Consider the following 12,500-nt stretch of genomic DNA (forward strand, 5'->3'; position numbering starts at 1 on the left):
GAGTGGGGGTATTCCCTGACACAACATGTGCAGCTCCTACTCCGTCAGGCACTGGGGCGTAAGCGTCTAGCCGTTTCTACCCAGCAACTCAACCCCTCCCCCCCCCCACCCTGCCGCCCCCCTACTGCCCCCGCCGCCCAGCTGCCCCCCCCTCCACCAGTCATCCCACGCCAGCAGACAACCCTTGCCAAATGGCCGTTTGTGGTGAAATGCACGCGCCAGGCGACGGGGTGCAAAGGCATGTGCCTGTGTTTGTGTGTGTCTATGTGTGTTTGTGTGTGCATGCGCGTGTGTGTGTGTGTGTGTGCATGCATATCTGTGCATGCGTGCCGACACTGGAAGACTGGGTTAAGAGATGGTGGTGTGTGGGTGAGGGGGGAGGGGGGGGGTTGTTTTTGGCATGTTCATCTACTGTGAGCTAATAAGCACTAACAAAAGAGAAGGTACTCATGCATAAACACACACGCACACACACACATGTTCATTCACACACTGCTACTGTAGCAGCACACGTTGCGGGGCGAGCGTGTGAAGTGACTGGTTCCACGCACGTAGACTGACACACATACTCACACGCGCACACACACACGCGCTCGCTGTAGTGAGGGGGTAATGGAGACATACTGTGCTCTCAGATGAAAGCTCTGCTCTGCTTGGATCTCAGTCTACTGTGCCGTGACCCAATAAGAAAACAGGGCCAGTGTGCCATGGAGTCTCACTCACAGTCCTGTCAAACTCTCTCTATCTCTCTCTCTCTCTCTCTCTCTCTCTCTCTCTCTCTCTCTCGCTCTCTCTGTCTTCATACACACAATCAGAAACACACACACACACACCCAGAAAAACGCTGTACACACACCCAAATATCGATGCCTCGCCGCTTGTTTAGGGAGGGAGATGTTTGTGTGTGCGCATCCGTGTGTTTGCGCATGTGTGCGTTTGGAGGTGTGAGTGTTTGTACGTGTGGTATTTCTGTGTTTGAACATGTGTGTGTTTGTCTGACAGACAGACAGTTTGCCCCCCTGCTCCTGCTGGACGGGGGGAGGGGGGTCAGCCTCCAGTCATGAAACAAGCAGAGACAGGGTCAGAGAAACGCCTGCTGGACCCAGCCCCCAGACGGCCTCCCTCCCCCAGACGTCCTGCAGACGTGTCCGGGCTCCACAGGCCTCAATAAGCCCTCAGCTCCCCGTCCATGTCTCAGTTTCAGGAGCGGTGGTTAGCGCCTCCAGCACCCGTGTTGGCGCTACATTGCGCTGAATGAGGTCGAAAAAGCGAGAGACCTACTGAGAGACAGGGAGAGAGAGGGGCGGAGGTGGCGTTGACGGAACGCGTCCCTCTTCATCGCCGCGCGCCTCCACGAAGCCGTCGCGACTCGGGCCCCCTCGGTCTCCCCTGTGTGTCGGAGTGTTGCATGATGGGAAGTTGATGCGGGCCTTGGCATCTGTCTGAGCTGGAGGTGCCGCCCCGGGCGCATAAATCTGCATGGCTGATGAGCCGGCAGGGACGGCCGGGGCAGCTCAGCTCTTTAACGGTCGTTTGTTTCGTTGGTCTTCCCGCTCCGTTTCTCAGAAGTGTGTGTTTACGTTGTTGATGTGCGGGGACCAAAGGTGACTGACTGAGATGTCACAAAGAGAGGGACGTGCTGAAGGGAGTGTGTCACTTTCTCCACAAAACAACAGCCACTCTCCCATCATAATTAGCCTGTGTGTCTGTGTGTTAGTGTATGTGTGTAGTTGCGGTTGTGTACGACTGTGTGTGTGTGGGGAAGGGGTGTAACCGTGTGTGTGTGCATGCGTGTGTGTGTGTCTTAATTTGAGCACAGCCATATTAGTGTGCTGTCATCGCAGCGCCGCGGTGACAAATGGTTTCGTAAAGTGCCCCCAACAGGAGCGTGTGATTGCTTGTGTGTGATGGATCGTTCACGATGCGACATGTTTGTTCCCCAGGATCGGAGTTCTGTTTCCGGAATTTCACCAGTCCTTCCGGGGTGATCGAGTCTCCGGGCTTCCCGGACAAGTACCCCCACAACCTGGAGTGTTCCTACATCATCATGGCCCCGCCCCACATGGACATCACCCTGACCTTCCTGACCTTTGACCTGGAGAACGACCCCCTGCTGGTGGGAGTGGGAGAGGGCGACTGCAAGTACGACTGGCTGGACGTGTGGGATGGACTTCCCCAAGGTGAGGTCACGCACGCACGCTCTCGCACGCGCACGCCTGCTCACACACAAATGCACACGTTCAAAGCAAACGTTTTTGTGGCGAAAGAGGTCACTTAAATGTACAGATAGGACAGGCGACACAGCCAGGATAGTAGTCATGTATGTACATGCTGATGTGTAAGGACTTCAGATATTTGATGAAAGGACTATATTTCCCTCAACACTGGGTCTATCATGCTCCTAGGTTCACCCTAAGAGCACCAGGTCTTTCCCAGGACCAGCTTCCTCCTCCACGACAACAACACCCTCCATCACCCCCCCCCCCTCCTTCACTTTCCCCCTTCTTATCACAACACTTCCTTCCTCTCCGTGGAGAGGGGCATGATGGGTATCGCAGTCCTAGGGGGGCAGGGTTGTCTAAAGCCAGCCTATCGCGATGGATCAGGAAGGGAAGGGAGCCCACTGGAGAGTGCCAGATCAAAGTTGTGGTTCCTATCAGCCGACAGCCCTGTGGACAGGAGGAAATAAAGCATTATTGGAATGCAGAGCCAGCTCTGAGTTTGTTCATATTCCAACTCAGTCAGTAAACAACAAGAAGTACACCATATGAATCAACTTTTTACTATTAAAGAATGGAGTTTTTGTGTGAGAAACATTGAACTCAAAATGGATACTAGTTGTGTCCTTAAAGGGAGGTGAAATGAAGCCTTCAGTGAGTTCCGAGCAGAGAGACTGACCGTGGAGGAGGGAGGGAGGGGAGAAAGGCAGGAGCAGATCAAGCTGACCATGCAGCTGTCCAGGAGAAGTGTCTTGGGTCTAATTCTGTTGACTTGGTGGGATTGAGATGGAAGCTGTGACAGTCTGTGCGTGTGTGTTTGTGTGTTTGTGAGGCTGGTCTCAGGACAGTTTTTAAAGCCAGGGGTGAGGTCCCAGACACACCCTTTAATCTCAGGCTGGGTTAGAGGTGGATTGAGCTACAGTGGAAATCTGAAAGAACTCTTATTCTAACATGGAATATCATCTCATCGTTTATGCTAAACCTATATGTGGTTGTTTGTTTGTCCCCAGTGAGCCCTCTGATTGGTCGGTACTGTGGCACCAAGATCCCTCCTGAGATCCAATCATCGTCCGGTCTCCTGGCCTTGTCGTTCCGCACTGACATGGCTGTGGCCAAGGATGGTTTCTCTGCTCGCTACAACATGACAAACAAGGAAGTCACCGACAGTGAGTAGCAACGTCTCTCTTTATCTCTCTTTCACTATTTTCTCTATGTACATGTATTTTTCAATCTCTCTCTCTGTCTCTCTGTCTCTCTCTTTCTCTCTCTCTATCTCTCTCTCTCTCTCTCTCTCTCTCTCTCTGTCTCTCTCTCCTCTCTCTCTCTCTCTCTCTCTCTCTCTCTCTCTCTCTCTCTCTCTCTCTCTCTCTCTCTCTCTCTCTCTCTCTCTCTCTCTCTCTCTCTCTCTCTCTCTGTCCTCCATCTCTGTATCTCTTTCCTGACGGTGCTCTCTCTCTCCTCCCTGGTCTCCTCAGCGTTCCACTGCAGCACAGCGTTTGGTCTGGAGTCTGGGAAGATCTCGGACGAGCAGATCTCGGCCTCCTCCTCCTTCTACGACGGCCGCTGGTCTCCTCGCCAGGCTCGCCTCAACAACATCGACAACGCCTGGACCCCCAGCGAAGACAGCAACAAAGAGTTCATCCAGGTACCGGGCCTACACACACACACACACATACACACACAAAGACATAAAGTAAATGCATGCTCGTACCTTCATGTTTTTTTTTACAGTCGTGCACACATGCAAACACATTCACACACACTAAGACATACACACAAACACACACACACAACCATGCAGCATGCACTAATGATGTGCAGAGCGCATGCTGACCCTTTTGATTGATGAGGGTGCTGTTCGGGAATGCTATGGAATGCTGTGCCATTGATCTCTGCCTGCAGCATCCCACCCCCATGACACAAACACACACACACACACAAACACACACACACTCAATTTTAAGGCTCTCCTCAGCAGCAGTCAGGGACAACTCCTCCTGTCTGTGTGACAAATATATACTGTCTCTGTCCCTGGTACCTGGATAAGCTTCATCCCGTCTCTCTCTCCTCTACATCTCTCTTTTTATCTCTCTCTATCTATCTCTCTCCTCTCTCTCTCTCTCTCTCTCTCTCTCTCTCTCTCTCTCTCGCTCTCTCTCTCTATCTCTCTCTATCTCTATCTCTCTGTTTCTTCCAGGTGGACCTTCACTTCCTCAAGGTCCTGACGGGCATCGCCACCCAAGGCGCCGTTTCCAAGGAGACCACAAAGTCGTACTACGTCACCACGTTCAAGCTGGAGGTCAGCACCAACGGCGAGGACTGGATGACCTACCGCCACGGGAAGAACCCCAAGGTACAGTAGGAGAACCCAGCCATGGTTCCATGGCTGAGGTTCCACGGCTGGACAAAAACACCTAGAACGACCAGGTGGTCCGACCAGGGAGATAATAGGAGTATATGGGGAGAAAAGCAATACGTTCAGGCCCCCGGTCCACTCTTGGGATACTCTGGGAAATCTTCTAGGATTCCCCTCGGGGATCTTTATGGATGTGAGTCATGACCCCAGTCTGGGCGGAGGGCGACAGGGGAGGAGGAAGAAGGCGCAAGAGAGGACAGGGGAGGAGGGAACCTGCCAAGCAAGAACAATGGAGTCCTCTGTGTGCCCTTATCTATCTCTGCTATTCATCATCCATTCCACACACACATACCTGGGTTGTAAACACACCTGGTGCGTGGGCGAGCCCATACTACAGTGTGTGGATGGACTGTATGGGAAGCTGTCCCTTTGGGTGTGTGTGTGTGTGTGTGTGTGTTTGTGCGTATGCCTACATGTGTGTGCCTGTATGTTGTTTTCCTGTTTATAAGCCGGGACCCTGGACAGTGGAATAACCCCAGCATATGGCTTTCAACACATAGGTTTAACTTAATCTCATCTCACGTCGGTGTTCACCTTTGACCCAGTAATACAGGTTGAAGACACAGTGAATGGCTGGTCAGACAGGCCCAGAATAATCTGCCTTTAACTCCCCATCCGGCCATGGGGCCCCTGTCTGTTACAGTGATTGCTTTGAGCCGAGGGGGGTGTGTGTGTGTGGTGGGGGAGAGTCTATATGAGGCGATTATTAGTGGAAATGGATTTAGACTTAAATGAGAAACTCCACAGCGGCCACTTCCTCCCCCTCCCCCCACCATCTCTCCATCCGCCTCTGCTCCACCTCTGGTCTGACCGTTTCCAGTGTTTTGACGGGGATGGAGGGATGAGTGGATGACAGGATGGAGGGGGTGACAGACGGGGGGGGAGCAGTCGGAGATGAGACCTGGGGGGGGGGGGGGGATGTTGGTCTCGGTCCTGACATGGTACTAATCCCCTGTGAAGACATGTCCATGCATACTCCTATACAACTCCTGTATACTCACACACACACACACACACACACACACACACACACACACACGCACACACACACTGGTTCTGAGCTGATGTGTGTGTTCCGTGTCTACTAATCCAACAATGGTAGCGTGCAGACAGGGAGCTGGGCCGGGCTAAACCCCCCAGAGATCCACCAAGACTTTAAACCAGGAAGCACCACAGGGGGGTGTGGTGATGAGAGAGCAGAGCCTCCTCCCTGATTGGACAGACAGACTGATTGTTAGTTTGAAGCCGAAGCAATACAGCACACCAGATGTGGACCAATCATTCGCAGTTGTGTGTGTGTGTGTGAGTGTGTGAGTGGAATGGGGCAAGGGGGGGATGAGGGTGTCAGTGTTTTCAGGTATGTATTAACTGTCAGTAAAGGGTCCATGCTTATCTCTCTCCATTCCTCTTCCTGTCACTTCCTGCTGACAGAGAGGGAGAGAGACAGAGAGAGAGACAGAGCGAGAGAGAGAGAGAGAGGTGTGTGCGTGTGTCATGACTCAATGTGCGCGGCAGTGTGTGCGTGTGTCCGTGTATGTGTGTCTATGCATGTGTGTGCGAGTGTTTGTGAGTGGCCCGGCAGCAGAGGGGGTGGAGCATGGTTCCGTGGCCAGCGACAGAAGGACAAGGAACCGTTGGCACGGTGACCTCGCCCGCGTGAAGGATCACGCGAGAGAGAGAGAGAGAGAGAGAGAGAGACAGAGAGACAGAGAGACAGAGAGAGAGAGAGAGAGAGAGAGAGAGAGAGAGAGAGAGAGAGAGAGAGAGAGAGAGAGAGAGAGAGAGAGAGAGAGAGAGAGAGAGAGAGAGAGAGAGAGAGAGAGAGAGAGAGAGAGAGAGAGAGAGAGAGAGAGAGAGAGAGAGAGAGAGAGAGAGAGAGAGAGAGAGAGAGAGAGAGAGAGAGAATGCCTTGTGTGTGATTAAGAGCAGAGCACCACTGGAGCAGAGTGGCGGGGCCGGTCCACTCCAGCGATCACACATGCGTGACTCGTTAAGTTCACATCACGCAACGCACACGTGTCCCCTTCAGTCAAAGGAGCTATTTCAGCGACACTCATGCACACACACACTCATACATACACATTCGCACTTGCAGTCATACTGTACACGTTCACACACACACGAATGCTCACATTCCTTGCACACACCCACACCCTCTCAAACTAATATTGCTTTAAATGATAAACAGGCATTGTGTTGCTGGAAAGCATTGTGCTGGTGTGCTCAATCTGTCACATTGTAACCTAGCAGAAAAAAAACAGCCCACGCAGCAGTTTAGTCTGCCTCTCAATCACCCACCGTGTCTGACACACACACACCCCCACACCCACACACCCACACACACACACACCCTCCATGTCTCTCACACATGAACACTCACACACAAGCACTCTTCCATTTGAAATTGGGGCACAGAGGGAGACACTGACAAAAACAAGTGCGCAGGGGGGTGTAAGACCATTATGAAGGGGTGTACCTCAGTGTTCATTGGACACGCACACACACACACACACTCCAGCCCCGCTGGCCTCTCTTAGAGCCACTAGTAGAGAGCAGCCAGCTGGAACCAGTTCCTACTGTCAACATCTTCATACAGGGAGACAGAGAGAGAGGGAGACAGAGGGAGACAGAGGGAGACAGAGGGAGGGAGAGAGAGAGGGTGGAGGGGGATGAAGAGAAAGGGAGACAGAGAGAATAATGTCTTGTGCAGAGCTGGCCACATCTCCCAGTGGTGCCATCGGCTTCAAGGGAAACACGGCTGTGGAAACAGCGGAGTGCCGAAAGCAAAGAGAGCGAGAGACAGGGAGGAAGAGAGAAAGTGGGAGAGGGAGAGAGAGAGAGAGACAGGGAGGAAGAGAGAAAGTGGGAGAGGGAGAGAGAGAGAGAGAGAGAGAGAGAGAGAGAGAGAGAGAGAGAGAGAGAGAGAGAGAGAGAGAGAGAGAGAGAGAGAGGGGGGGGGGGGGGGAAAGACAGACAGAGGTAGAGGGAGAGCTAGAAATTGTGAGCAAGAGGCAAACACAGAAAGAGAGAAACAGTGAGATAGAAAAAGAATGACCTAGGATATGCAGCAGCACGAAGTTGATGCTGAGCATGTGTGTGAGTGTGTGATCTGTGAATATGTATACGTGTGTGTGTGTGTGTGCCTACCCTCTGCTTCTCCTTCACGGTGACCCCGTTCTTCTGGGGTGATCAATAGTTAAATACCCATGGTGTCCTGTCTGTGTCCATCATAGAGTCGGACTGTCACCCTGGGGGAGGGAGGGGAGGGGGGGGGGCACTCAGGGTGGGGCTCGTTATAATTTCATGACCCGCCACACGAGGAAACACAACATGACATCATGAATAATTAAGCCCATCCAACCCTGCGCTCGGCAGAAGGGGCGGAGCTTCCTCACCCGCCCCCTCGTCGCTAGGCAGATTACGGGGGTCGCCCGGGCGACAGACGGATGCCCCCACCCTCTCCGATGCAGCGGCAGACTCCACACCGTAAACAAGCACGCGGACGCCATCACACACACCTAGAGCTGCCAGGCACCAGACAGACACACACACACACACACACCACCTCCTCCGCCCTGCCGGCAGCCCCACCCACCTGTCTGCAGTGATCACCAGGACAGGCGGGAGGAGCAGCTCCACGTGTTTTGAGATTCAGGATCCATGTTGACTTGGGTGACCGTGGGTGGGGGGGCCAAGGTGATCAGTTGTTGGGTCCCAGCTACATGCTCCGTCCGCCGCCCTCTGACCTTGTTGACAGGTGTGAGGGGTGGGGTCAGAGGTCAGGACGAGACCCCCGCAGGCACCCTGGGTAGAGGAAGAGGAAACGGAGGGAACTGGGGATGAGTCTTTTTTTTGGGGGGTTCCTCTTTCCACACGCCACGTTTTTCCCCTATTCTTTTGTGGCTTTCGAGACTAATTTTCAGTTCCTTTTTTCCCGCTCTCTCCCTCTCTCGCTCCTGCTCTCGCTCGCTCTCTCTCGCTCTCTCTTTCTCTCTATCTGTCTCTCGTTTACTCTGTGTCTCTCTTTGTCTCTGTTGCTCTCTCTCTATCGCCCTCTCTCCCTCTCTTTCTCCCTGTGAGGTCACAGCCTGTGTCCCCTGGTGTTCTGTCATGCTCTGTCTCCCAGAAGGAATGTTCTGATTGGTTGAGACGGGTCAGTGGCACCCAAGGCCGCTCCCCCACTCACAGGTGGAGACCTCAGAGGTGGTGCAGTTTGTCCTCCAGCCCAGTGTGTGTGTGTGTGTGTGTGTGTGTGTGTGTGTGTGTGTGTGTGTGTGTGTGTGTGTGTGTGTGAGCCTGTGTGTGCGTGCATGCATTTGTTTGCGTGTTTGCATGCATGAAAGCGTGAAAGCGTGCAAATGGGTGTGTGCGAGCCATGTGTGGGTCTGTGTGCGCATTTGTCGGTGTGTGTGCGTGTGTTTGTGTGTTTCACCTTCTTCCTCTTCTCGTATGAAGGCCAAACCACAGCTATAACTGTTTTTTAACACATGTTTTTTTTTCTTCCGTTCTTTATTTGACTGAGCCAGTCTGTTTTTCTGAGTCTGCTGTCTTTGAGGGCCACAGTACTGGTCTGTCTGTGATATGGTGGCTGCTGAATAGTGGCTTTGGTCCCATATCCAATACTGTGTCTAGGAAGTCCCTATAGACTGATGGGCCGACAGTTAACTGTTCACAGTGTGTGTGTGCGTGTGTATTGTGTGTGTGTGTGTGTGTGTGTGTGCTTTATCACATCCCTATGGAGGACCCTGTGGTTTCCTGCATCTGTGTGCTTTCAAACTGTCAATGACCCACACGAAACAGGAAGTTGGTGGGACTTGGGGGGGCGGGGCGGAAGCGAGGAATGAAGGACAGATGATCAGAGGGAGGGATGACGGCAGACAGAGAGCAAACAGAGAGAGGGAAAGGGAAGGTGGGTCAGACACCGGAGATAGAGAGCTTGTTTTCGGAGTATGTCGAAGGTGTGCTCTGGCTCTGGACACCAGGGAGCGTAAAGGAGGTTCCTCTCTGACCAGGAGCATGCTGGGATGTCTCTCCTTCCTGAACAGGAAGAGAGCCATCTCCTCCAATCCCATCTGCCCTTTGACCTCCCAACCCTCCCCCTGAAGGGCCAGGAGAAAGAGAGGGGGGGGCGTGGATTGGGAGGGGGCGGACATAGCTGCTCGAGGGCAGCCACCACAGGAAGTATGCTCCCCTCACATCCTGCCCACCTGGGGGAGGGGGACTTCCTGTGAGATGCAATCATGTCTGTCCCTGTCATGTTCTTTCACCTCAGGGTGAAGATGTATGAAATGGACAGATAGATAAAGCACCTATCTCCCCATCCCTCCATCGCTCCATCCATCCATCCTTCTGTCCGCCCCGGGAACACATAGACAGCTGCACTCGTGTCATTGGATATCTGTTTGGGTTGTCTCTGCTTAGGCCCCCGCCTGTGTTTGTGTGCAGCAGAGCAAGACTCCACTGTGGGCTGAGTGTGTGTGTGTCAATCTAAACAGCTCCTATTGTGTGTGTGTGTGTGTGTGTGTTCCTCAGGTGTTCCATGCTAACACGGACCCATCGGAGGTGGTTCTGAACCGCGTGCCCCAGCCTGTCCTCGCCCGCTTCGTGCGCGTCCGGCCCCAGACCTGGAGGAACGGCATCGCCCTGCGCTTCGAGCTCTACGGCTGCCAGATCACAGGTGTGTGTGTGTGTGTGTGCGTGCGTGGGGGTGGGGGGGGGATCCCTCCGCCCATCATAATTGCTTCCTCATCATTTTGTCCCACTCTGGGGTTTCAACTCGGGGCCCTCGGAGAACGAGACACTTCTGTAAACATTGTGTGTTTACCAGCTACGCTATCGAAAAGCTAGCTCTTTGATGACGCTGGGGGGCCGCATTTATTTGTTGTTGCTGATCTAACTCGCTGACGTGCCCTTGTGCGTGTATTCATGCCTGTGTTGTTAGTGGCACACAGTCACACTCACATATTATACACCCACACGCCCAGAAAGACACACACACTTCCGGCCCACACTTCTTGGTAGACGCTGAACTCGACTCGCAACCAAACGCGCCTTCCCTCCCTCGCTCTCACCTTTGTCTCTCGAACACGCACTCTCTTTCACTCTTTCACAGCCTTACACACTTAGCGATTCCTCCCAAGTCAGACAATCTGTCTGATGTTGCTGGACCCGACTGCCATCTAATATTCATGATGCTCCATTCACTTTCACATCAAGAGCGGTGATTCATTTTGCTCTCGTAGACCACCAGTACAATTGTGTTTTCCTCAGGTACTCATAGTACACACACCTCCGATGCAGTGACCTCAGAGATACATGCACACACATTCGCTTCCTGTGCCGTACATGCATAATTCAGCAAGCTCTGCTTGTGCTATGACATAACTGCATGAAACTTTGATCTGTGTACTCTTCCGACCACCGTCGGTCTTCCTCATGTTCTGTCCCTCCGCCCCCTCCCATCCCTCCATCCTCCTTCTCTACCTCTTGTCTACCCGCCACCGTCTCTCTCTCTCTGGTCCTTCTTCCTCTATGCCTCTCCCTTCCTCGCTTTCATTCAACCTTGCCGACCACCGCCATTCATCCCCCTCTCTCTGTCTCTCGCTCTCTGTCTCTCTCTCTGTCTCTCTCTCTGTCTCTCGCTCTCCTCCCCACCATAGATGCTCCGTGTTCAGGGATGCAGGGCCTCCTCTCCGGCCTGCTCCCAGACGCCCAGATCTCGGCCTCGTCTGTCCGGGACATGATGTGGTCTCCCGGGGCAGCCCGTCTGGTGGCCAGCCGCTCCGGCTGGTTCCCCGCCCCCGAGCAGCCGCTGGCCGGGGAGGAGTGGCTCCAGGTGGACCTGGGCGTCCCCAGGACGGTGCGGGGAGTGATCACCCAGGGGGCGCGGAGTGGAGAGACGGGGGCCGGCAGCACCGACAACCGGGCCTTCGTTCGGAAGTACCGCGTGGCTCATAGCCTGGACGGGAAGGATTGGGGCTTCATCATGGACAGCAAGACCAGTCTGCCGAAGGTGTGTGTGTATGTTCACTTGTGTGTTGAAGCAGAGCTTCAAAACCAGTATCCAGGCCAGGATGGCGATGGTAACGGGGCGTGCTGTGTGCTGTGTGTGCGTCAGGTGTTTGAGGGGAACACCCACTACGACACTCCGGAGCTGCGGCGCTTTGAGGAGACCGTGGCCCAGCTGGTCAGGTTCTACCCTGAGAGGTGGTCTCCTGCTGGCATCGGGATGAGGGTGGAAGTCCTCGGCTGTGACCTGCCAGGTACCATCAGCGTGTGTGCGTGTGTGTGTGTGCGTGTGTGTGTGTGTGTGTGTGTGTGTGTGTGTGTGTGTGTAACCCACGCCGCACTAGCTGTTTGAGGGCGTGTTGACCAGAGAGTGGGGTCAAGAATGCAAAAAGGTTCGGAAATTTGGAGAGGAGATGCGGTGGGGGTTTGGAAGAAGAGTGGAGTGTGGTTGGGTTTTAGGAATCCATCCCTGAGGTACTGTATTCTGTAAGTGTGTGTGTGTTTGTGTGTGTGTGTGTCCTGGTGTGCTCTGTTCTCCAGATGTGAGCAATAGCTGCAGACACATCTGGAATCTGGACTTCCACTACTGACTGCTCCCACTGGCGCTATACAGGACGCCTGAACTACAGCACAGGGCAGTGGGCTTAACACCCACACACACACGCACATACACATGCACAAACAAACACACACAGTCACGCGCACACTTGAATACACACCCAGTACCTACACCTTGTCCCTCTGTGGGATACCGGAAGGAAAGGGTTGACAAGGAGGTTTAAAACACACATTAGGTTCCTACTGGAACTTACACACACAGGCTGTCTGAGACACAAGTTCCTCCGCGCACACACACA

At 53.6% G+C, this 12,500-nt stretch overlaps 1 protein-coding gene across 2 annotated transcripts in view; it reads left to right on the top strand.

Annotated features, from left to right (window-relative positions):
- nrp2a (neuropilin 2a) overlaps window positions 1-12,500 on the top strand; it is a 45,793-nt gene that overhangs the window by 16,976 nt on the left and 16,317 nt on the right. For both annotated transcript variants that reach the window (XR_014724725.1, XM_084667693.1), the window contains exons 4-10: window positions 1,944-2,180; window positions 3,230-3,385; window positions 3,695-3,864; window positions 4,417-4,572; window positions 10,168-10,312; window positions 11,295-11,647; window positions 11,753-11,897. Coding sequence is in view for 1 of the 2 variants with exons in the window: in XM_084667693.1 (XP_084523819.1) it covers window positions 1,944-2,180; window positions 3,230-3,385; window positions 3,695-3,864; window positions 4,417-4,572; window positions 10,168-10,312; window positions 11,295-11,647; window positions 11,753-11,897 (1,362 nt within the window). In the remaining variant the exon portion in view is untranslated. The remainder of the gene's footprint in view (window positions 1-1,943; window positions 2,181-3,229; window positions 3,386-3,694; window positions 3,865-4,416; window positions 4,573-10,167; window positions 10,313-11,294; window positions 11,648-11,752; window positions 11,898-12,500) is intronic.

Source organism: Hypomesus nipponensis, chromosome 12 (genome assembly GCF_054491055.1).
Source record: "Hypomesus nipponensis isolate SF chromosome 12, ASM5449105v1, whole genome shotgun sequence".
Classification (NCBI taxonomy): Eukaryota; Metazoa; Chordata; class Actinopteri; order Osmeriformes; family Osmeridae; genus Hypomesus; species Hypomesus nipponensis.